Source organism: Staurois parvus, unplaced genomic scaffold (assembly GCF_062004578.1).
Source record: "Staurois parvus isolate SC_StPar_1 unplaced genomic scaffold, SC_StPar_1.0 ptg000556l, whole genome shotgun sequence".
In the NCBI taxonomy this organism is placed as follows: Eukaryota; Metazoa; Chordata; class Amphibia; order Anura; family Ranidae; genus Staurois; species Staurois parvus.
This window is the reverse complement of record NW_028318352.1, coordinates 1,103,922-1,128,958: the sequence shown is the minus strand read 5'-3', so window position 1 is coordinate 1,128,958 and position 25,037 is coordinate 1,103,922. Positions and strand designations below refer to the sequence as shown.

The 25,037-nt window shown below is 40.6% G+C and overlaps 1 protein-coding gene across 1 annotated transcript in view; it reads left to right on the top strand.

Moving 5' to 3' along the window:
* Nucleotides 1-20,137, top strand: part of RBM19 (RNA binding motif protein 19) — a 109,768-nt gene extending 89,631 nt beyond the window's left edge. The window contains exons 24-25 of the mRNA XM_089691232.1: nucleotides 15,684-15,769; nucleotides 16,930-20,137. Of these exons, the coding sequence (XP_089547358.1) occupies nucleotides 15,684-15,766 (83 nt within the window). The 3' untranslated portion in view covers nucleotides 15,767-15,769; nucleotides 16,930-20,137. The remainder of the gene's footprint in view (nucleotides 1-15,683; nucleotides 15,770-16,929) is intronic.
* Nucleotides 20,138-25,037: the final 4,900 nt, after the last annotated feature.

Sequence of the window (25,037 nt, the reverse complement as noted above, 5' to 3'; positions counted from 1 at the left end):
TTTCATCTGGTGATCCAGCCAGTAAGTCTGTTGTTTTTCAAAAGAACATGCTGTCTTGGTGTTACAAGAATGAAACAGACCATTTAACACTGGCAGAAGTGTACTTAAAATTATTTGCTTTTATTTATTTATGTAAAACCTTTGTCCCAAAAGGAAAAAAAACTGCTTAGAAAGTGTTAGCTGGAGTTTGGATTACATTTTTTTTGTATATTTAAATCTTCTAAGACATCTAAAACTACCCTCCCCTCAGACTGACAATCTCAGATATAAAACTACCCTCCCCTCAGACTGACTGCTGCCCAAATCTGCCTTCTGTGCTCCTTCATCCAGAGTGGTGTCTGTATAATACAGGAGGTGTATTACTGGCCAGATCACAAAGGGGGGGATGGGAGCCTAAAAAATACTAATATGGCCACCACATCTAATGATTGGTATATATTACATATTTGGCTTTGGGTTTATTACTGCTTTAAGTGTTTAGGGCTGAAAAGCTTGCTGTTGACAGAAAATAGCACACTTCTGCATTGTTGCATGTCACCAATGAGATATTTAAATGAATTCTGGATAAACAAGAAATATCTTTAAAGTGGCTGATTGAGCTTTAAAATACTGAACTGGTTACAGTAGCTTTTTTAATACTTTTCTTTTAGGAAGATGCTGGTGCTGCCGCTAGGTCACATATCCAGAGCTGATGCATTGGTTAGGTGGTAGACCGAATCTACCCCATGGCAGAGACCAAAAAAACTTAAGGCCATTCACACCAGATACATAGGTGCTACACTGGACACTATTTCCTTGCACAGCTCCAATACATAGGCAGGGCAAAATGCCTTGTTTATTATGTTATCAGGTAATTCCCCATCAATTCTGACTGTAACTGTACTGTCTCCCTTAATTTTGCAATGAGAGCCAACGCAAAGATTACATTTCAGTAAAGTTCTCTGAAAAAAAAAAAGTAGTGCACACTAGCGGCCATACATTCAGTGCAGCTCTTTGGCATGAACAAGCCCTTATTGCTTGAGGGAGATTTGAAAAGCAATTTCTACAGGACAGGAACGCATGAAAGAAAAACTATAGTGGGAGAAACATTGGGGCTGGCATTGCTGACCCTTTTGCATGAAATGCTAGTTGCTTTGCTGTCTCACACCCTTACTTCAGAACATTGAGCCCCTAAATGACAAGTATGCTGATAAGGGCATTTGGCTATCTAATTCAGCATACTTGTCACAGTTCATTGACTCAGATAACTGAAGCCACTAGATCAGCTTAGCTACCAAGTTGTTAGCATTTTCAGAAGAAGTTTGCTAATGGAGGCTAGTAAAGCACCAATTTCCGGAACACTTTACAAAATAAATGGGGACTGTACAATCAAAAAACTGTTCAAGCCAAGAGAGCTAGGAGGGGCCTGCATGTGAGAGCTTACAAACGTTTTCTCTTTTACAGGTTTACAGGGCTAACCACTTAAATTCCTCAAACTCTAGATTAAGTGGTGGAGAAGATGTTTAGATGTATTAGACATGTCCCCTTATGCTATGTTTTTTCTTCCTTGTCCGCTTCTTCCCCCCCCCCCCCCCCCTTAATTTAGGTCCAGTTGATATAATACATGCCGTAGTGATCTAAAGAGGAACACTTTTTCTTTCTCTCGCTTACTTCTCTTCATCTCTGGTCAGATTGTCTTCATTTTGTATTTCTGTTGCCTGCATTTTTTCATTTTTCTTTTTATATGATAATTGCATTGCTTTTTTACAGTGGGGAATATAATTGATCCAAAATTATATATAACAGTGTCGCCGTCTACTGACAATCGAAACAAAGTACAATCCAAAACAAATTCTATGTGAAATTACAATCACACTATTGCAGCAAAATGTCCTTATTCAATCCATGACTTCACACTCCTGGTGATGTGACAAAAATGATTTGCTTGCAATCCACCAATTCTAAAATGTGCATCTTCATCGGCTGTGCTCTCACTTGGTATATACAGTCATGGCCGAAATTGTTGGCACCCTTGATATTTCTCCAGGAAATCATGTATTTCTCACGAAACGTATTGCATTAACACATGTTTTGCTATACACATGTTTATTCCCTTTGTGTGTATTGGGACAAAACAAAAAAAGGGAGGAAAGAAAGCAAATTCGACATAATGTCACACAAACCTCCAAAAATGGGCTGGACAAAAGTATTGGCACCCTTTCACAACTGCGGATAAATAAGAATGTTACAAGCATGTGATGCTCCTGTAAACTCACCTGGGGCAAGTAACAGGTGTGGGCAATATAGAAATCACACCTGAAAGCAGATAAAAAGGAGAGACGTTCACTTAACCTTTGCATTGTGTGTCTGTCTGTGCCACACTAAGCATGGACAACAGAAAGAGGAGACGAGAACTGTCTGAGGACCTGAGAACCAAAATTGTGGCAAAATATCAACAATCTCAAGGTTACAAGTCCATCTCCAGAGAACTAGATTTGCCTTTGTCCACAGTGCGCAACATTATCAAGAAGTTTGCAACCCATGGCACTGTAGCTAATCTCCCTGGTCGTGGACGGATGAGGAAAATTGATGAAAGATTGCAACGCAGAATAGTCCGGATGGTGGATAAGCAGCCCCAAACATGTTCCAAAGACATTCAAGCTGTCCTGCAGGCTCAGGGAGCATCAGTGTCAGCGCGAACTATCCGTCGACATTTAAATGAAATGAAACGCTATGGCAGGAGACCCAGGAGGACCCCACTGCTGACACAGAGACATAAAAAAGCAAGACTACAGTTTGCCAAAATGTACTTGAGTAAGCCAAAAGCCTTCTGGGAAAACGTCTTGTGGACAGATGAGACCAAGATAGAGCTTTTCGGTAAAGCACATCATTCTACTGTTTACCGAAAACGGAATGAGGCCTACAAAGAACAAAACACAGTACCTACGGTAAAATATGGTGGAGGTTCAATGATGTTTTGGGGTTGTTTTGCTGCCTCTGGCACTGGGTGCCTTGACTGTGTGCAAGGCATCATGAAATCTGAGGATTACCAAAGGATTTTGGGTCGCACTGTAGGGCCCAGTGTCAGAAAGCTGGGTTTGCGTCCAAGATCCTGGGTCTTCCAGCAGGACAATGACCCCAAACATACGTCAAAAAGCACTCAGAAATGGATGGCAAAGAAGCGCTGGAGAGTTCTGAAGTGGCCAGCAATGAGCCCAGATCTAAATCCCATTGAACACCTGTGGAGAGATCTTAAAATTGCTGTTGGGAAAAGGTGTCCTTCCAATAAGAGAGACCTGGAGCTGTTTGCAAAGGAAGAGTGGTCCAAAATTCCGGGTGAGAGGTGTCAGAAGCTTATTGATGGTTATAGGAAGCGACTGATTTCAGTTATGTTTTCCAAAGGGTGTGCAACCAAATATTAAGTTAAGGGTGCCAATACTTTTGTCCAGCCCATTTTTGGGGTTTTGTGTGACATTATGTCATATTTGCTTTTCTGCCTCTGTTTTATATTTGTTCCAATACATACAAAGGGAATAAACATGTGTATAGCAAAACATGTGTTAATGCAATACCTTTTTTGTGTGAAATACTTGATTTTCAGGAAAAATATCAAGGGTGCCAACAATTTCGGCCATGACTGTATGACCAAACCGTTAAGTGAGGTCATATAAGACTTGTGTCCCTTTAATTGGACTTAGAGCTGGATGGGAATGTCACTCTTCAAAGTTAGGGGTCCCCTCACTTCCTTAGGACTCTTCAGTTTTCTACAGAATGGATGGGGTTGTGCATGTTTGCATAGAGGAGTTGCTATAACTCAGGCACAATCGTTTTCCTGTGGCTTTGTAGAAGATGGCAGCACGAGTGCTGTGTGGATCCTCAGTGGAAAAACCGTGCAGTTACCTCATCCTCAGGAGACCTAGTCTTTGTAGTGTAAAGACATATGGTGGCACATCCCCGAACTGCCGCTAGGGCATGTTGTCCCCTGTGTGATGGAAAAAAAATTAAAATTACACCTAAGCACATAACACCCCCCCTCCCCAAAAAATGAAGCCCCCCACATTTACACACGTACAAACATTAAAGCACACGTTGGGGAACCTATGCATGTAAACATCAATTGCGATACACATGTCACATATCGCTGCTCATGCCAGGATGAGAGCAATAATTCTAGCACCAGACCTCCTCCGTAGCACTAAACTGATGACCTAAAAGGGGCTTTAAAAGCATCATCTATTGAAAATGTAGGGCACTGAAATACATCGCCATTTCACAAGTGCACACAAATTTAAGGTTTGGCATGTTGGATATCTATTTACTCGATGCAACCTCATCTTTTATATTTTCAAAAACATAGGGTAATGTATTGCTTTTTTTTATGCCCTAAAATTAACTTGTATTTTTGCTGAAATTTTGCAGTAATATCATGCAACATAAAAAATTGGAACTACCAATTTTATTCTCTAGGCTCTCTGATTTCAGAAAATATATAATGTTTGGGGGTTTTATGCAATCTTCAGGCCTAAAATGATTTTTTGCACAATCTTGTACAAAAATGGCTCTCGTAGTGAAAGGGATAAAGGATAAGCTGGACACCCCTTTCCTGAGGAGCAGCCAGTTGGTGCTCATTACACTGCAAATTCTCCCTGCTCCCTGCTAGTCCCCGAATGTGGTGCTAGAGACAGGCCGGGGGTGGGGGTGGGGTTGGAGGAGATAAGCAGCACAGTGTTAAAAATTTTACACATTTAAGTCACCATAAAACGCCTTTTGTTTTTATTAAAACAGTCCTAAAATCACCTCTGATTTAAATAAGGTTTTGGTTAAAATTAATTTTTTTTTTCATCTGGACAAGTAGATTGGCACACTGATTTAGTCCCTGGACAAGTAGTTTTTTTAAAAATTTCCACACCCCAGAGCTCAACACCTCAACCCTAGATATATTTGCTGAATCATATATCAAAAATGAAAAATTATAAACAAAATTCTTTGTACCGACAGATATCATTGACTAATAATTACATTTATTGATTAATTAGTTAAAAGCTAATACACATTGAACGCATAAACACACTCATTAAAAGGTTTCAGGGTCACCATCTAAAGATCAATTCGATATCTTGGATCAAAGTGATACATATATAAATAAGATAATGGTTGTATCTTCATATTATACCAATTGGATACCAATCAAAGCTGAGAGCTCTCAGAACAAAAGGACAGTTATAGAGGACAGATAGGGATAGAAAGAGTAGCCACTAGGTTTTTAATTGAATGCACAGAATGCTGGACTAATATTGATCTCTGATCAGTACCGTACACAGTTGACAAGAATGTATAATGGGTAGATTTCTAAATCTTCAGATTTGTTGGCATATCATGGATAAAGGTGAATCAGCATAGTCCCAGTATATTATTTACTGGAGATTGTATCAAGTATGGTTCCAATTTTCAATCCTGTTTGCAAACAGTAATGGCAATATATACTGTAAGATGTATCCACAAAATATCCAAGCCAGAGGAGTATTAACCATGCGTGGTCCAGAGGCGGAGAAGAGTATTATTGTAGAGTAATTTTTAAGATATGTTAACCCAAAAGCACCCACTGTGGGGTGTCAACCTCCCTCGCACCAGTAACCTCTACTTTGTAGCCTGTGTATATTCCAGTTTTATTGCCCAATATTGATATGCTGTGCATATGCTGGCTTCAACACAAAGGATTGATCCTGGATGAAATGGCAGTGCAAAAACTGAGGCCTTCTTCAGACAAACAATATGTATAAATGGATAATGTTCCTTTTAAATATGTATTGGATTGATATACTTATCAGTCCATTCTTAAGCCGAATGTTGATCCAGTTACCAGGTTTGCACACATCTTAGGTGGGATTTTGGTCCACTCTTTACAGTTCTTCTCTAAATCCTTAAAGTGTTACTAAACCCACAACAGTCAAATCAGTCTGTATATGCAGTAAAGCATGCTTGTTATACTCACTGTGGAACCTAAAGGGTTATTCCTCCACATTATGTAAAAAGGATTTTTGATCTTGTCTTCTCTGATCCTCCCTTTCTTCCTGTAACTCCTAAATATCTCCTGATAGAACAGAGGCTTGGGGGCAAGCTGCACATACTCAGTTTGATGTGTATTGCCAGAGAGTTTTTTTTGTTTTTTTTTCTTGGGAGAGTGCATGTGATTAGCACAGGGCCAACTGGCATTCTCCAGACAGAGGTCAGGGGTCCTGCATCCTCCTACAGGAGAATGAAACTCCTCATATAAGCTGTAGCCAGTGCTTTGCTGGGACACTGATTTAGCAGGTTATATTTAATAAAGGAAATTAATTGCATTTCCATGTGCTGTGTACTGTGGGAGACCAGATATAGTGAATGCAGGGTCCTGGGTGTAGTAACACTTTAACACGCTTGGCAACTCAAAATTGCAGCTCCCTCCATAAATTTTCTATAGGATTAAGGTCAGGAGACTGCTAGGCCACTTCATGACCTTTTAATGTGCTTCTTCTTGAGCCACTCCTTTGTTGCCTTGGTGGTATGTTTTGGGTCATTGTCATGCTGGAAGACCCATTCACAACCCATCTTCAGTGTTCTGGCTAAGGGAAGAAGGTTCTCATCCAAGATTTTACAATACATGGCCCCGTCCATTGGCCCCATAATGTTTTCACCTTTGTGCTTGACTGTAGGGATGGTGTTCTTGGGTGTTCTTCATAGTGAGCATTTTTCTTCCTCCAAACACGGGGAGTCGAGTTAATGCCAAAGAGCTCAATTTTATTCTCCTCTGACCACATAACGTTTTTCAATTCCTTCTCTGAATCAATTTGATGTTCATTGGCAAACTTCAGACAGGCCTGTACATGTGCCTTCTTGAGGAGGGGGACCTTGCAGGATTTCAATCCATGGCGGCATACTGTGTTACCAATGGTTTGTTTGGTCACTGTGGTCCCAGCTGCCTTGAGATCATTCACAAGTTCCTCCTGTGTAGTTCTGGGCTGATCCCTCACTTTTCTCAGGATCATCCTTACCCCATGAGGCGAAATCTTGTATGGAGCTTCAGACCAGGGCAATTGATGGTTATTTTGTATTTCTTCCATTTGCAAATAATCACTCCAACATTTGTCTCTTTCTTACCAAGCTTCTTGCTGATGGTCTTGTAGCCCATTCGAGCCTTGTGCAGGTCTGCAATCTTGTCCCTGATGTCCTTTGACAGCTCTTTGCTCTTAGCCATGATAGTGAGGTTTGAATGGAAGAAAGAAATTCTATGGACCGGTGTCAACGTAATGAGTTGTTTTTAGGAGCACCTTCTTAAATTGACAGATTAATCTGTGTACCCCATGAGCACATAGCACGTAATCAGTCTGTGGGAGCCAGAATTATTGTTGTTTGGTAGGGGATCAAATACTTATTTTACTCACTGAACTGCAACTCAGTTTATAACATTTTTATCGTGTTATTTTTGGTTGATATTCTGTCTCTATAATTTAAAATACACCTAGGATAACAAATTATAAACCCTTAATTTCTTTGTAAGTGGACAAACATACAAAATCTGCAGGGGATCAAATAATAGTTTTTCCCACTGTATCTTATACCAGGGCTGGTATCCCTCCAAAATAGCCAATGTACCTAAAAATTACTTCTGGAATCTAACTTTTGAGCCTTTCCCGTTTTTGTTAATGAAATCAAATCTTCTCTTTTGGCTCATAGAGATTTGTTGGCTGCTAGGCTGGACAGACTGGCATCCAAGTACTAAATTAAATCATCCATACCAAGTTTTTAAATTGCATATGTAGTCTATTGCCTATACTTTTTTAACTTGGGAATTGTGATCATCAAACTACACCTGTTTCATTTGACTATACAGTGCTTTCCATAAGTATTTGATTTACACAACCTGTTTAATACTTAAAATAAACAAAGAATTTGACTTCTTTTAAAGACACATAAATAACTGGGTCTCAGGTCCTGCTTTAAAGCGATACTAGGATATAGTTTAAAAAATGCCAGCCAGGTTCAATAGCTCCCACTGAATTGCCAAGCACTAATCTCTGAAACTAAATCCTGAGCTTCCGATCCCCTATAGAATGCACCAAAATATAGAGTGATCTCTAGATCAAGGCACTGCTCAACAATACTTCCACATTATGTTTACAAAGGATGTGATGTGACATCACAGAGCTGCTTGGGGTAAGGGGGGTTGCATCAGGTCTCTTCCCATTAGAAAATATAAAAAAAAAAAAATATATACTTTTATTTAAATGTTTTTGAACACCAGCTATTTTCCCATTTATTACTGATATACACAGTTTTATATGTGTTCTCTGAAACAAAAGCAGAATGCCAGCGTGGAGGTACTCTGAGCTTCCCAGGAAAACTTTAACCTTCACGTTTTATTACCACCTACAGGATGACTGGACATCGGCAAACAAGAAAACTGCAAGCCAGCCTAGGATAACCTTTCCTACTAGCGGCATTCTCCATCTCTACTGTAAAGTCTAACCTATAATTTTTTTTCCTGCAATTTTTTTTCTCGCAATTTTTTTTCTCCTCTTCAATTATTCTTTCAGTCAAGATTCTTCTCTACATCACTGCTGGGAGCTTCCCTTCTTATTGGCAACTTCCAGCCAGTTTTTCTCCTCCTTGCTTTTGAATCGAACTGCATCCAAACCTGCATCCAGTGTTGGCCCTGTTACGCTCTTGTTGCATCTCCATTGTAGGATACCTTAACATTCCCCTGCTAAGAAAAAGGTCAAATCAATCAGACAGCATATTCTGACTAAACATTCATTACAATAGTTCAGGTGGATCTTGAACCTTCAGAAATCATTGCTGGAACTGACTCATCACTTGGGAGATTCTAGGTCTGGTCTTTCCCCAGGAGAAGCTTCAAACTCTCTGGTCTCAAGTGTGAACTCTTCAGTCCAGAAGCTGCTTCACTTTCCACTTTAGCATGAGTCTTGGGGCTGATAGTAGCCTTCTTTAAGGCTGTTCCCTTTGTCCAATGTTCCTCCAAATCTCTGGAGCACAATGTTCTGTCATTGTATGAGAAATTGGTACTTTCTTTAGACAGGCCAGTCCAACTGATACCCAGGACCAGGCTATTTTTTTGCTTGATGGCTCAGCAATCCGGCTTTGGAGTCAGGGGAGTTTTTACTTCCCATCTATTAGAAGATTCTCATGTCAGGCCATAGCATGTGGGACTGGGGGGCGGGTCATGGTCATCAGAAGAATCCTGAACAAACATCTTGGTGCTTTGCAATTTGGCTGTCTGTTCATTATTGGACCAACTTGCTGGAGGGCCTTCAAATCTGGACATAGTCAAGATATGCCACAACAACCATTAGGGAGGCACCAGGCGTCTCTGAAGCAAGAGACGTAGATCCGATCCTACCCTGATTAGAACCTCATGTTTCAACCTTGCAAGCTATGTACATTCCATGCATGAACAGTTTGCAAGCAGACTTTCTCAGCTAGGAGTGTCTGGACCCATGTGTTGTGGGCCATGCCATACTGGCTGGATCTTCTGTCTCAATGGCCAATTTTTCATCCTGTATGGCTGTTGAAACCCAAATCCCAAGAGACAGGGGTGTTATTACTATGTTTTAAGGCTAGGAAGTCCAATTCCTGCAGGGTCTATCACTGGACATGGAAGGCTTATGTTACTTGGTATAAATCTAGGGGCTTTCACCTAGGAAGCTTCTCCTTTGAATGAATTCTATCTTTCCAAGTGTCTACTATTTTTATTCTGTTTCAGAGACCATTGGCCTGTCACTTGTTGATTAGAATCTGTGTGCAGGGGTTCTCCCTTGAGGTTTCCCCTGTCCATCCCCTTGTGACTCTGCAGGATCTACACTTCAGAAGCTGTTCTTTGAACCCATTAGGGGCACTCTTCTGTTTACTCTTAGACACAAGGTTCTTGCAAATACCACTTTTTGGTTTTGCATAGGGACAAAGTGGTGGTGTTCAGGCCCATGACTTCCTTCTTGCCTAAGATAGTCTCTGCTTTTCACTTTACCCTGGACAATACCCCATCCCCCCTTTTTCATCCAGGATTGGTGCTACAGATGGAAATTTTCTTCCATCGTCTAGATGTGGTTCTGGCTGTGTGAGTTTACCTCTCAGCCACAGCTTCTTTTAGGAAGACCTAATCCTTTTTTGTCATTGCAGAGGTCCCAGAGTGGCACTGCCAGCTTCTTGTACTGTCATCTCTAGGTAATGCATACAGACCATTGTTCAGATTTATGGTCTTGAGCTTGGGTCTCCAAACTATGGCCCTCCTGCTGTTGAAGTATTACAAGTCCCATCATGCCTATGCCTCTGGTAGTCTTGCCTGTGGCTGTCAGAGTCTTGCAAGGCCTCATGGGACTTGCAATTCCTCAACACCTTGAGGGCCATAGGTGGAGACCCCTGGTCTTGAGGATTGAGTTTTTTCCTGTTAGAGCTCACCTTATTAGGTCTGTAAGTGCTTCTTGGGCTTTTCAGGATCAAGCAACTTTTTAGCACTCCCTTTAAGAGACTGCTTCTAATCTCAGCTTGTTACCTGTATGAAAGACACCTGGTAGCCAGAAATACTGCTGAATAATAGGAGATCAAATACTTATGTCCCTCATGAACATGCAAATCAGTGTATAATTTGTTAGACATGCATTTCTTTTGAATTTTTTGTTGTTATTCTGTCTCTGTGTTACAATACACCTACCATTCGATTTTTAGATTGATCATTTCTTTGTGAGTGGGCAAACATTCAAAATCAGCAGGGGATCAAGTACTTATCTCCTTCACTGTATATTTGTGTGTGTGTGTGTGTGTGTGTGTGTGTATATATATATATATATATATATATATTATGATTTTTGGTTTATTAGGTAGTAAGTCACTGACATGAAACAAGCACTCTAGTGTATATTCAAACTTACCTGCATGCTTGCTTCATGTTCATCACTCAGTAAGTTATGAAGCTAGGATCTGGATGACAGTCCAGGAGCCTCCCTTATGTCTGTCCTCATAGGTTCACTTTCATTACATGCAGATCTACAGATACTGTTCAACCACATTGTGTTTTGTCATGTTTGCTTCAAAACCACCATAAAAATGCCTGCATGACATGACCGTTTATACATGAGATATGCTTGATATTTTCTTAGTGCAGTCAAATAACTGATTTTTGTAATATGCTAAAATAAAAAAAACAATGAGTGCCATAGTAGCCAGTCATGATGGTTCTTGGTGCAGGTGATGCACTTACATATTTAGTCAAAATACAAACTAATACCACAGAATTTTTTGGTTATTTGAGTGTTTTATATGTATTCCAGCCTGTTAGAAAAGGATAAAACTTCTGTCAGGTATTTTTGCTACCTGTGACCCCATCAAGCACCGCTTCTCCACAGAAACAAAACCGGAAGTAATTAGAAATTTCCCCAAATTGAAGCATAATCCTATCTAATGTAGGTATTGCTGCAACAAATATTCCCAGTGGAAAGTACTCCTTTATTCTGATCCAGTGAGAACTGAAATATGTTTCATCCCCCCCGCCTCAATTTCTCACCCATTGACAATGGTCAAGGACAAACATTGAAGCTCCATCACCCCGGTGGGGACATACAGTAGACAGCAATAAAAACCATAGAGAGGCTCTTGAAGAGAGTTGTACTTAAACTATTGATATGGGCACCATTAAGTCTGCATTTGAACATTGCACAATCATAATTAAATTCCCCACATTTATTTATTTAGTATGTTGTTGTTAGTAAAAAGGCTCAAGGAAACCTGCAGGCAGCTGAAATATCAGGGCTAAATACCTTGTGAAATATTTGTACTTTTAAGGTGCTTAAAGATTACTGACTAACTAGTTAAAATTATATAAGATTTTCGTTCACAAAGTATAAAAAAAGCACATAAATTGGAAGTGAAAGTGAAATATTGCCTTTTTTTTCAATTTCTTCAATTCCCTTCTTGTTCTGGGATCCCCATGTTGGCGTTCCACATTTAATGTTATATCAAATTAGACCATGCTATTCATCTGAATATATTTTATTTCATATTAAGGGTATCCCATGACCCTCAGCACGTCTCACAGGGCTGATGTCCACTTCTTCAGCAGGACTCAGGAGAGTACAGTATCTGTTTAAATATATAGAAAACAAATATTCATATATACTGTACAATAAATGCGAAATTTGTACATTACCAAATCCAATAATACACATTTAACATATAACCAAGATATTTAGGTTGAGGTACTCACTGCAGTCACATTCAGTGATCCAGACTTGACGGGACCATACCATCAGGACCCTGGGGGACAAGCTCAGAGAAACCTTACTGGAGCAACTTTGGGGATAGTAAAGTATAAGAGAAGTCGTAAATATATCTAGCTTGGTATACAGCTATATAAGAATAATATTGGAATATTTATAATTGCCTTCATAGTTTCCAGTGAATGATGTAAGACCAGAGGGTATGTATTGTAGGTGGCAGAGATCTGATATGTCTGAACTGCTACCAAATCGTAATATGCTCAATCTTGGTTGTAAGGAGAAGATGGTGTGACTAGAGAAAAAGAAGGTGAAAGACTAAATATTGTTACATGTATTTCTTCTGAATTGCATCTGAGCAGTGTTTACAAACACTTCTCAGAGGCGTTTGACAGCAGCTGCTTCCTGCAAGTCCCAGCTGTTCAAATGACAGCTGGGAATTGCCATTAAGAGCCAAGGGAAGCAGCAGGAGGTGGAAAGGGGCAGGAATGCTTCTCTGCTGTTGCCCAGTATTAAAACCAGTATTGCTCATAAATGAGCATTTATATGTTTAATTAAACTAAAGGAGATTAGTGAACATAAGACAAGTTTGCTGATTTCCCCTAGCTTACGATGCCAGTCCCATGAATGACACTTTCAAGATGGCAATTGGGGAGGTTTTTTACAGCTGGGCAGAGATGCTGTGAATATGACAGCTACCAAATCATATTTACAGAGCAAAGCACAGCAGCCTGACAAAAAAGTCGTGCTTTTCTCAGGTGCAAGGATGTTAACATGATCCACAGGCATTCGGCTGCTGGATTACTTTGGTAGAGCTGGGCACCTCTTTTAGCCTGCAAGCTCACTAACTGTAGTGCAATCGGTGAGCTTGTATGATGGCGAATGAAGAGCACCACACTGCTTGGAGCACAGGGGGAAAACACCGGAAGGGAACACAGGCTGGAGAGGAACATGTGCTGGAGCACAGGATGGGGACATGGTCTGTAAAGTGACAGGGGTTGGAGAGGGAAACTGGGTGCAGTACTATAAATGTGATCAGAAGTCATAACATAGCTGAATACAGGAGCCGCCACATTTACAGATTTTGTAGATGTGATCATGTTTTGTTAGCCACTGATCATATCCATTTACATGAGAGCAAATTTTAAGGCAGCACTTGGGTGTGAGCTTCTGTGACTTGAACTTTACAGCCTTAGGTAATGCAATGAACGTAAGGGTTACTGTGCTGGCTTGCTGCAAGCAGTTCTATTCCGATATAAATAACTTATGTCAGTGGCAGTAAAATGATTAAATACTTATCTATAATTTGCTAATACTGTTAGATGTACTGCAGCATGTGATAAACTAATTAAAAGGTAAGGGAACCTAAAATACAGTTTTTGTTTTGATTTTATGGCTGCAAATAAAATCTGTAAATTTATATATACTCTGCCAGGCAACAACACAAAATGTGAAATATTCAACTATCAAATCATTTTTACCCTATTCATTTGGTTTATCCAATCAGGTACTGCATAAAGTTTATTCAGATGTATACCTTACTGGATAAGAGAATCCATGTTAAAGGATAAGTTCACCTTTCGTAACACGTTACCTGTTACACCCATATTCAAGGTGTAACATGTTACAATCAGACTGCCTCCCCCTTTCCCCCCAATCCCTGCTTTGACAGCTAGCGGGGGATCTTCTCCCCACTCGCTAGCTGTCAATTTTTTTAAAAACGTGGCTGTGTGGGGCTCCGCCCCCACACCTGTATCGCTCATTCACAGTCAACCGTGAATGAGAGACTACAAGTCTCCACAGCTGGTCAGCTTATAGTCCTTAATTAGCTACCACGGCGCTTCACCGTTCATTCATTCTTCCTGTCAGTATATCTGCTTGCATCCTGTTCTAGCAAGCAGATAAACTGACAGATCTGCAGGAGACTTGCATGGCACCAGCGATCTACTGATTGCTGGTGCAATGGTTTACAGGCTCCTGCAGACAAAAATAACAAATGCACATTTTTTTACCTGCAAAAAAAAGTGCATTTTTATTATTTTTTTTCTTAAAGGTGAACTTATCCTTTAAGTAGAAAACTCTATTTGTATCAACTAGTTTGATGTATGCCAGTCAGTGTCTTTTTTCAGATCAGATTGTTACTTCACGTCTATTCTATTATGACAAGCTTTGGAGATGTTTTCTATTCATATTTGTGAGCATATTAGTAGTCCTTTAATGTAAGCCAATGTGTATTGACCCTTGCCATGTATCGAACAAGAGATTATAATCAAATGAATAGTGCTGCCCATGGCTCTTGTACAAACACAGTGGAACCTGCAAACACAGTCCTTCCAAATGAATAATGTGCAGAATGAGATATTAATGAACATTTGCAGTCAACAGTGTCCTTTATCAACAATCTTTGATCCCCACACAAAATTCATTTTGCATGTATCAAAAGTTCAGTGAAAGACACAGAGCATCTCTCCCTGATTTTGTATTTCAATCCAGACTGCAATTGCTGCTTTGTGTTTTCATGTCCCCTGTACAGTGCTTGTAGATGTCCATGCTATTAAATCACTTATTTTTTTTCTGGTTTCTAACCATTCTCCAGTTTTCCACATTGCTAATTATTAATACTTTTGAAGTCTGCATGTGGGTGTCTGCAGGTTCATGCAAATTTCTGCATATAGCTCAACGTACATCATCCCACCTCATTCATTTAAACAATACTTCTCTCTATATGGTTTCCCACAGTTTGTCACCCACTTTTTATACTTCCATTTTTCTTTCACATAGCATTAGAGTTCACTTGACATCCACCAAAATTTCAACCAAAAAAGTCTTGTCTGTTTTTTCCTTGTTCAGTTTCTTTCCACTTTTTAATAATTCTTTTTAAACCCGTATGGTTTTTTTTGTTTCACCATTTTTCCCTAACTTCCTAATTCTTTCACTACTTCTCTCCTCCTCCTCCTTTTCTGTCTTTTTCTCCCCCTCCTTCGCTTTCACTGTCAGCAACTGTGTCTCCTAGCAGGTTAATTAGTATTGACTAGTTTTCTGCATTCTGTAAACATGTCAGTCAGTGGGGCCTCCCACTCCATCCTCTAAGGATGGAACTTCCCCGGAGAAGACAGCAGGGCAACAGTGAGAAATAATGCAGGGGATTTGGGGAATACTAGTGTGCCACTCATCTAGGAAGTTACCATTCACTTAAACACCTTTCTTTGGCCAAGTTTATAATATTCCGTTAAGGTGTGAGTGTAAAAAAGCTGCAAGTAATTTCTGCCATTTTGAAAATATTTTACTAATGTAACCTAATATTGTATGTTCACTATATCCCTTGTTGATTAAACAATCAGGATTATTAGCATTGCACATCTGACTTCTTGACATTGCACATGCCATTTTGCCATAACGCTAATTTGCACCTCGTCCTCTTTGCTCCTTTTCTTCACACAGGTCCTCCAAAAAAGAAAAGCAAAGCTTCTGCGGTGATGGAGGATTTCATGGAGAGCATACAGCCAGATGATCTGGATGAATAATACGTAAGGATTATGGTCTCAGGTCCCACTGAACATTAGAGCTACCTAGACAATATTTAGATAGTAAAACAAAGTCAGCAGGGGGAACTGTGCTTTTCCCAAAATATACTCTTCTTCAGATCTAGACTTCATGTAATTTGTCTGAATAGACTGTTATTCTCTGTACCACCAAATATAGTGCATGTTCAGCATTTTATAGACTGAACCAACAGATAATTAGGACATGGCGTAAATGCCTGCATGTAGATCATAGACACAAACAGATATTTTTTGCTATAGCACATGTACTTCCTCATATATGTATTCAAATCCATATTGTTAAGCAGTTAAAGTGCTCTGTCTTCATGTGTACACATGCTGACAGGTGGTGACTGTAGATACTGCAGGTAGCTGGGAAAACCTGGTTCAGCTAGAGCTTTATGCTGGAACAGATGAAGTAGGATGATGCCCCCCTTCTCTTCCCCCTGGGCACCATGTGATTGACACTTACAAATGACCCAGCTGAGCGCGCAGCGCTGTGACAGAGCCGCTCCTCCCAGACTGCCAGCGTTTTGTCATCTCATTACCAGCCGTCCCCTGATTCCACTCAGCCGAGAGAACCTTTAATACCAGCAATCTCTGTGTAACACTGTGGCCAGATGGGCTCCTCTCCCCCTTCTTTTCCAAGTGCAGCCTCCCTCCTCCGGATGCCCAGTCTGTCCAGTGTTTGTGTTTTCTCTCTCCTTCTTTGCTAGCATGAGCATCTCCCCATCCTCTCATATCCACAACCCTTTTCTAGACCTAATCCCAATTTTATATGTTAAATATCCTTTTCTTCGTCCCCTTAATTCCCCTCTTTCTGTCTTATGTAGGTGATTTAATTTCTGTTGCTTTTTGGCTGTCTTCTAACTGCCTCTCCCAATGCTGTTTCTATTTTTTCTTTGTTATTATTTATTCATAGGAGGGACACAAATTTTTACCAGTACTTTTTGTGACTGTAATATACAGAGCCATTTTCTAGTATGCTATTACAGCAGTCAACACAGTGTATATAGCAAGCTGCTTGATTTGCAGACAAGCCTCTGCACAGCTAAGCACAGTTGATAGCCTTAGGCTTTGCTGCTATTGAGCTGATTTTTCTTTGCTGTCTGGGTTAACTGTGGTCCTCCTTTTTCCCCACTTAGGTTCTGCGAACTAATTCTTTAGAGTCTGTCATCATTCAAATTACACCTGTTTAAGAGGTGACTCTGAGCTCCTGTGACAAAGCTTTTTTAGAACATTGATGGACCTTTGACTGCTGGACTTCTGGAATCAATGGGACACTTCTGTGCTTGCTTTTTACGCAAGGAAATTATATAGTTTTGCAGTGTTCTCAAAGAGCACAGTTGTGCTCACAACACATGGCAATGCACAATACCTGTTTTATATTTTTTCTACTTTATTTTTTTTTTTAATATCCAACCTGCAAAGACTATTGTGACAATCACACAATGAAAACGCTTCACCCAAAAGCCTATTGCCTATTTTATATTAGACTTGTGAACCAAAGTGAGCCAATGGATTTCTGGTGCATTATGGCACTTGACAGATTCCAGGATCTGAAACTGGAAAAAGAGGTGACAGAAGCCTATGCCCTATTAATCATATTTAAGCTAAGAAGTGCAGACCCGGGTTGCATTTTGTTTAAATAAAAGTCACTTTTTATATATATCTGATCTTGATGCTGTTTCAGTACAAATAGCTTGTTCTGGAAATCTGATAAGAAGGGGATTAACCCAATCAGTATGGGCAGTGGGAACTTCAAGAAGAATACAGTTTTGCAAGTAGTCTAAAAGTTCTACAAAAAAGGTGCTTGGTCACAGTACTTATAGGTTTTTGAACAGGGATTACAGTTTGTAACTGAATCCAGAAAGCAAAAATCCAGATGTTTATGAAGAATATATTTTGTTTAAACCATTCAAGTGTTAAAACATCCTGTGTATTGAGAACCAACGAGTTACTGTTTGTAGACTACACACTCCTCTGCAGACTGGCAGGGGTTAATCCCAGGGTTGTGGGGCAGTGTGAAGATGTTAACGCAATGTGACATTTGTGAAATTGAGCCCCGGCGTTGCCACGGTGACAACCGGACCGCCATGCTGCCTGATGAGATGTTAAATGGTTTTGGCCTCCTGTCAGTACGCAGCCCATCCCCAGGGTGGGGGTGGCTGCTCAGGGGACCCTTCACTCTATCCGTGCTCATCCAAAATTAGGCAAAGGTGATGTCCAGCAGGAGCAGAGCACACTCTATCTGTGAGATACCTGCTTTATAATCAGACCAAGGTTTGTTTGCAGTACTGTGTCTGATCCAAACTGTGCTGTTCCTGTATCAGCAGACAGCCATGTCTGAGAATACATTTAAGAGCGCTGCAGTCTGGAAAAAAACATGTATACATAATATTGTCAGGACTGCCGCTACTTAACATTACTTTGATGTACCCGTCCACACATGCAGAAATGAAACTTAGAGTACTAATGTGCAAAGTATATAGAAAAACATATTTTTTTGCAGTCTGTGTGCTACTTTAAAGGAGAAGTACAGGTTTTTTTTAGCTGTACTACGTCTGTGGATCACAGGAGTGCAGTTCGTTCTGTACTCTTGTGACCAGTTTTCAGCTGACAGCGGACTGAACGTCACTCATCCTGTCCAGGCTGGGGAAAGTAACTGTAGCTGATCATATCATCATATAGCTTATTATCCTGTAAGAGAGCTGCTTTGACACCAATTTAAACTTCTACCACAACTATGGTATTTATAAAGGTTCTTTATTTGCACATTACATTTCACTGTCCTCTTGACTACAGAGATGTGAAGTGCCATTACTGTAATTTTTTGGGGTTTTTTTTTGCCAAAGCATGCTTCTTATGCCAAGGTAATGTTTTTATATCTTTTGCTTGTTTAGAAGGATTAGCAGTGCAGTGGTATACTGTAGGCCTGCACTGAGGTCCTAAATGCACAAATGTAATTATTGTCAGGAGGTAGTGTCATGGCATCATTTTACACAAATGCAAAAAAAGTAGCAGGGCCAAATTCTCATGTAGTTTTGACAGGTATACTTACTATTGTTCCCTATACCATAGATACAAACATCACACTCATGATAATTATTAAATAAGTTCTTAACGGCTCTGCCTCCACTATATATATATATATATATATATATATATACACACATCGTGCAAAAGTTAATTTATTTCAGTAATGCAACTTAAAAGGTGAAACTAATATATGAGATAGACTCATTACATGCAAAGCAAGATAGTTCAAGCCGTGATTTGTCATAATTGTGATGATTATGGCTTACAGCTCATGAAAACACCAAATCCACAATCTCCGAAAATTAGAATATTGTGAAAAGGCGCAATATTCTAGGCTCAAAGTGCCCCACTCTAATCAGCTAGTCAGTTGCATAACATTCCACTTCTTTCCCTTAAAAAACTCTTTGGTTGCTTTTGCAGTATGATGAGACCAAGATCAACTTGTACCAGAGTGATGAGAAGAGAAGAGTATGGAGAAGGAAAGGAACTGCTCATGATCCTAAGCATACCACCTCATCAGTGAAGCATGGTGGTGGTAGTGTCATGGTGTGGGCATGTATGGCTGCCAATGGAACTGCTTCTCTTGTATTTATTGATGATGTGACTGCTGACAAAAGCAGCGGGATGAATTCTGAAGTGTTTTGGGCAATATTATCTGCTCATATTCAGCCAAATGCTTCAGAACTCATTGGACGCCGCTTCACAGTGCAGATGGACAATGACCCAAAGCATACTGCAAAAGCAACCAAAGAGTTTTTTAAGGGAAAGAAGTGGAATGTTATGCAATGGCCCAGTCAATCACCTGACCTGAATCCGATTGACAAAACTGAAGGGAAAATGCCCCAAGAACAAGCAGGAACTGAAGACAGTTGCAGTAGACGCCTGGCAGAGCATCACCAGGGATGAAACCAATGCGTCTGGTGATGTCTATGCGTTCCAGACTTCAGGCTGTAATTAACCGCAAAGGATTTGCAACCAAGTATTAAAAAGTGAAAGTTTGATTTATGATTATTCTGTCCCATTACTTTTGGTCCCTTAACAAGTGGGAGGCACATATGCAAACTGTTGTAATTCCTACACCGTTCACCTGATTTGGATGTAAATACCCTCAAATTAAAGCTGACAGTCTGCAGTTAAAGCACATCTTGTTCGTTTCATTTCAAATCCATCGTGGTGGTGTATAGAGCCAAAAATGTTAGAATTGTGTCGATGTCCCAATATTTATGGACCTGACTGTAAATGAACTTTTGCACAATATTCTAATTTTTTGAGTTTCACCTGTATATATTGCCAATAAACAGACTTGGTTGCTTATTTCTGAACGTGAGTTCTCTAAAGCAGCAATGTACCTACACTGCCACAGAAAATAAAGCCATGTTGGAGACCACAATGAAACAAGCCCTGTTTCCTTTCTTGGCCATTGAGTGACACAGGAATGCAGAAACAGTTGGGATACACTTCTGCCTACAGAAAGTTTGGATACTGACAAACACAAAATGTATGCCAGTCCCCATAAAACATCTCTTCTACCCAGTGTCATAGAAAATGGAACACATTTTCTTCAGATCTGCTGAAAAAAATCTCATTTTTGCTAGCTTTCTAACTTTTTGGTATTTTTTTTCTTGTTGACTTCAATCAAGATTCTCACTACACAGCTTGTTTTTTTCTTGGTGATATAAATCAAGATCTCAGGCTATACCCCTGGTTGAGGTGGTCTGTTTATAGCAGTTATCCAGATTGGCAGCTCCTCAGCACTAGGTTTAGAGGCTGTACCCAAAATGTCTGGAATGGACGTGAGGGGGATAGCTCGGAATGTGCTCTGCATTGTGTTTTCTATATCTAAGCATCCTGCTTTTACCCACAGAACACTTTCCAGATCCAGAGCTGTGGCACAGCTGTAGATGTGACCTTGTCTCTGAACACTCAATAAGTAAGAGTAAGATATAGCAGGATGAAGCACTGGGAGCTACCTCAGTGTTGCATTGCTGGACACCATTTAAATTTCCAGTCACTCTCAGTTCAGTTTTCCCCTATTGTTATAAGGTTGCTATAGTCTAACTCTGTTCCATTGGGTGCAGCCAAGGCCTCCCCCATGGCCACAGGAATCCCCATGTCCACTTTGGACATCTTATCTGCTTGTGCTAGGATAACTAGGGCATTGTGCCTACAGAGGTGCACACTCTCAAACCATCACCTACAGACTCTGGCTGTGCAAATCCTGAGCAATCTATTCAAGCTGGTCCTAGGACATTGTCACTGTTTCTGATTCAGATTTAAAGTCCCAAGTGTCTGTCATGGATGACTCTGTGTTGTCTATGCCTTGGATCTTTTAGCGCTCCTACAATTGCAAAGACCTTCCTGCTATCTGAACTATATGACTTCTTCCTCTACAGGGACTGGAAACACCATAAAGGCTCCAGGGATTTACCTGAGAATATTTTGGAACATTTTCCCTTTGTCCAGGGAACATCTAATTGGTTAACCTTCAAGGGACATTGTTTCATTTGACCTTCTGGGGACAGTGATATTAGTAATGTCACTGGTGGTTGGAGCATGCACCACATGTCTCAGTGCAGGAGGTCTGTGAAGAATACAAAGGAGTCCCACCCAGTTTCTTCATCTACCTCATTGGTCAGTACACATCGACTCCGACAGTCTACTACCCCCCTCCCCCAAGCTGCAGGGCTCAAAGGCAGAGGTCAGCTTACTCCTCTGGTAAGCCATGTGCATGAAGGTGCACCCCTACTTTTACAAGTGGGGGGGATGTTTGCAGGTCCAGATGGGTCCTTGGGTTATATGCTTGCAAAGCATATGGAGCTCTAGTTACTCTTGTAGCTTACAGGCTAAACTCTTGCATCTGTCATGTCTTCCTTGGCTTTCCCTCACTCTTTCTGGGGTTGCTGCACTCAGTGGTGTCTTTTACCAGGTCTGTCAAGGACCTCTATACCCTGGGACCCTTTTTTCCTACTCTAGTGAAGACTTTTCTTGATACCCTGCATGGATTTATGCTCCTTCTTTTCGGGCATGTTCACTTGCTTTGGATTCAGTTGCACCACTTAGGGTATGTGGTACCCACCAGATTTGACACTTCCCTGAGGGACCCTACAGCAGAGATCAGATTCAGCCGTTTCTTTTTTTAATGAGAACCTGACTTGCCAGATCCTCCAGAGGCTTCCTTTGCCTTGTATCTTAGGCATGGATGTGCAAATCATATCGGCCAATGCCTGGGACATGCAGTTCTGGGCATCAGGCAGGTGTTTTTTGTTAAATTCTATTTAGACCTTTTTTTTTTTCTATTTAGCAACTGGATTGCTTTTGCAAGCAGCTGGAGGGGATGCCTCAGCTTTCCTGCCACCTTCCGCTGCTCTAACGGGCTGTCTCGTTCCACTGTGGCACCCGATCGACCAGCCGACACTTCTGCCAACTGATCATAGAGACAAACACCGGAACCATTCTTTTCACCTCTATTGATATTAGGGAACTTGAAGCAATGACCTTACATCACTTCCAGTTTACCCAGATGTAAATGGCGCCATTTTTAAAAATGAAAAGCATATCTTGGTGTGATCAAATGCTTTTAAGGGCAGAGGAGGGATCTGGGGTCTTACAGACTCCTGATCTCTCCATAAGGAGTACCTTTCACATGCCTATTGCTGTCACAAGGGATGTTTACATACCTGCTGGCACTTGTCGGTCATGCATGCAAACAAAGATTGTCCCACACATGTGGGATACCACCATGAATTGAAGATCATGGGCAGTAATTCTAGCACCAGAACTCCTCTGTAAATCTAAAAAGGTAATATGCAAAGGCTTTTAAATTGTCGCCATTGCATGGGCATGTGCAGTTTTAAAGAGTGACATGTTTGGTATCTATTTACTTAGTGTAACATCATCTTTTATATTTTACCAATAATTGGGTTATGTATTGTAGTTTGTTTTGTTTTTTTCATTAAAATCCAAAATTGTATCTTTTAAAAAAAATTAAATTTGAGAATCTGCTGTGCAAATACTGTGGTGCCGTGGGTTCTAAGAAATTGTCTAGCAAAAGATTGCTGATTGTTACATGTAAACAAAAAGTGCCAGAAAAAGCTTGGTTTTAAGTGGTTAATGTAGCAGACACCAGAACTTGATTTGACTGCTCAGCAAGTAAATTGGGACCCCAAGTAAATTGGGACCCCGATTTAGTCCCTTGGGCAAGTGTTTTTTTTTTTGTTTTTTTTTAATTTTCACACCCCTGTTAGGTCCATCCTAGTGTTTTTCATGACATCCTCACTGCCGAGCAATAAGATCCTCTCCACCCCCCCCCCCCCCAAATTTCTGGGGTTTCAATCTGGTTCCTCATTGATCATTGGAAACTAGTGACTTCAGTGACTGATGTGCAGCCTATGGAGGAAGTTACACCAGAATCCTTCCTTCTTTCCCTAATCAGGTGAACATTTTTAGCAAATCTCTCTGCCCCTTGCTCCTTAGCTGACTATGCTATGTTGGGTCGGGCCGAGCCAGGCCAGATGTTTCCTAAAACCATGCTCTTTGGGTTGAGGTAGACAGGGTTGTAGTTGTCCTCTGTCTAACCCAGGGACATTTAAAGGTGTTTAGGTGGATGAGTTCCTGTGCGCCCTTATGTTGTTCTGGTGCTTTGCAATCTGGGTTGTGGTATATTTTTTCCTCTGCCTATCATGCAAGGATCTTGTCATCCTTTTCCCTCATTAGTAACACCTCATCTGGGATATGCAGTTCAGTTTTGGGCACCAATCCACAAAAAGAACATTGGGGAACTGGAGAAAGTACAGAGAAGGGCAACTAGACTGATACGAGGCATGGAGGAGATCAGCTATGAGGAAATATTAGAGGAACTGAATTTATTCTTTCTTGAGAAGAGGATATTAAGGGGGGATATGATCAACATGTATAAATACATCAGTGGTTCATATAGTGAACTCGGTGTAGAGTTATTCACCTTGAGGTCATCACCGAGGACAAGGGGGCACTCTTTACGTCTGGAGGAAAAGAAATTTATTCTCCAAACACGGAAAGGTTTCTTCACAGTGAGAGCTGTGGAAATGTGAAATAGACTCCCTCAAGAGTTGGTTCTGGCCAGCTCAGTGGATTGCTTCAAAAAAGGCCTGGATTGTTTCATAGATGCACAGAATATAACTGTAATCTAACATTTATAGGTAAAGTTGATCCAGGGAATATCCGATTGCTTCTGGGGGGTTCAGGAAGGAATTTTTTTTTCAAGCAGGAGCAAATTGGATCATGCTTTGCTGGGGGTTTTTTTTGCCTTCCTCTGGATCAACTCTGGGTGTAGGATTATAACTTTTATTTCTATGGTTGAGCTGGATGGACTTTTGTGTTTGTTCAGCCAGACTAACTATGTAACTATGTCTGCACTATTGGATGTTTCTTTGCTTCTTTTTAATATATCTATTCCTGGGAGATCAGTAATGACCAGGTGAATGCTGAAGTTCGTGGTCTCTAATTTTAAAGCACAATTGACCCTCCTTTTGCAGTGGGGTCCATGATATAAGGTGAGGAGATACCCATGAGATGTGGTGAGGGTCACGGTGGTGTTTGTTCATGCTGAAGAAAGTCATATTGTTGTTCTGACAAGAATGAATATATCGATTGACAATTGAATAAAGATTGGTTGGTGTATGGGACGCTTACATTGGACTATACGTTTTTGTTTTTTTATGCGTTAAGAGCTTAACTGTATGTATATACACTGTTCAAGGAAATTAAAGGAACTTTGAAAACACATCAGATCTCAATGGGGAAAATATCATGCTGGATATCTATACTGATATGGACTGGGTAATGTGTTAAAATTGTAACGATGCCCTATTGTTTGATGGAAATTAAAATTATCAACCTACAGAGGACTGAATTCAAAGACACCTCGAAAATCAAAGTGAAAAAATGATGCAGCAGGCTAATCCATTTCGCTGAAATTTCATTGCAGCAACTCAAAATGGCACTCATTAATTTGTATGGCCCCCAGATCTGGCATCCCTGAGTTCCTGGATAGTCTGAGGTGCAACCTAGCAGCGTCAGATGGACTGACAAATGATATCCCAGAGGTGTTCTATTGAATTTAGGTCAGGCAAGCGTGGGAGCCCTTCATTGGTATTAATCCTTCATCCTCCAGGAACTGCCTGCATACTCTCGCCACATGAGGCCAGGCATTGCCGTGCACCAGGAGGAACCCAGG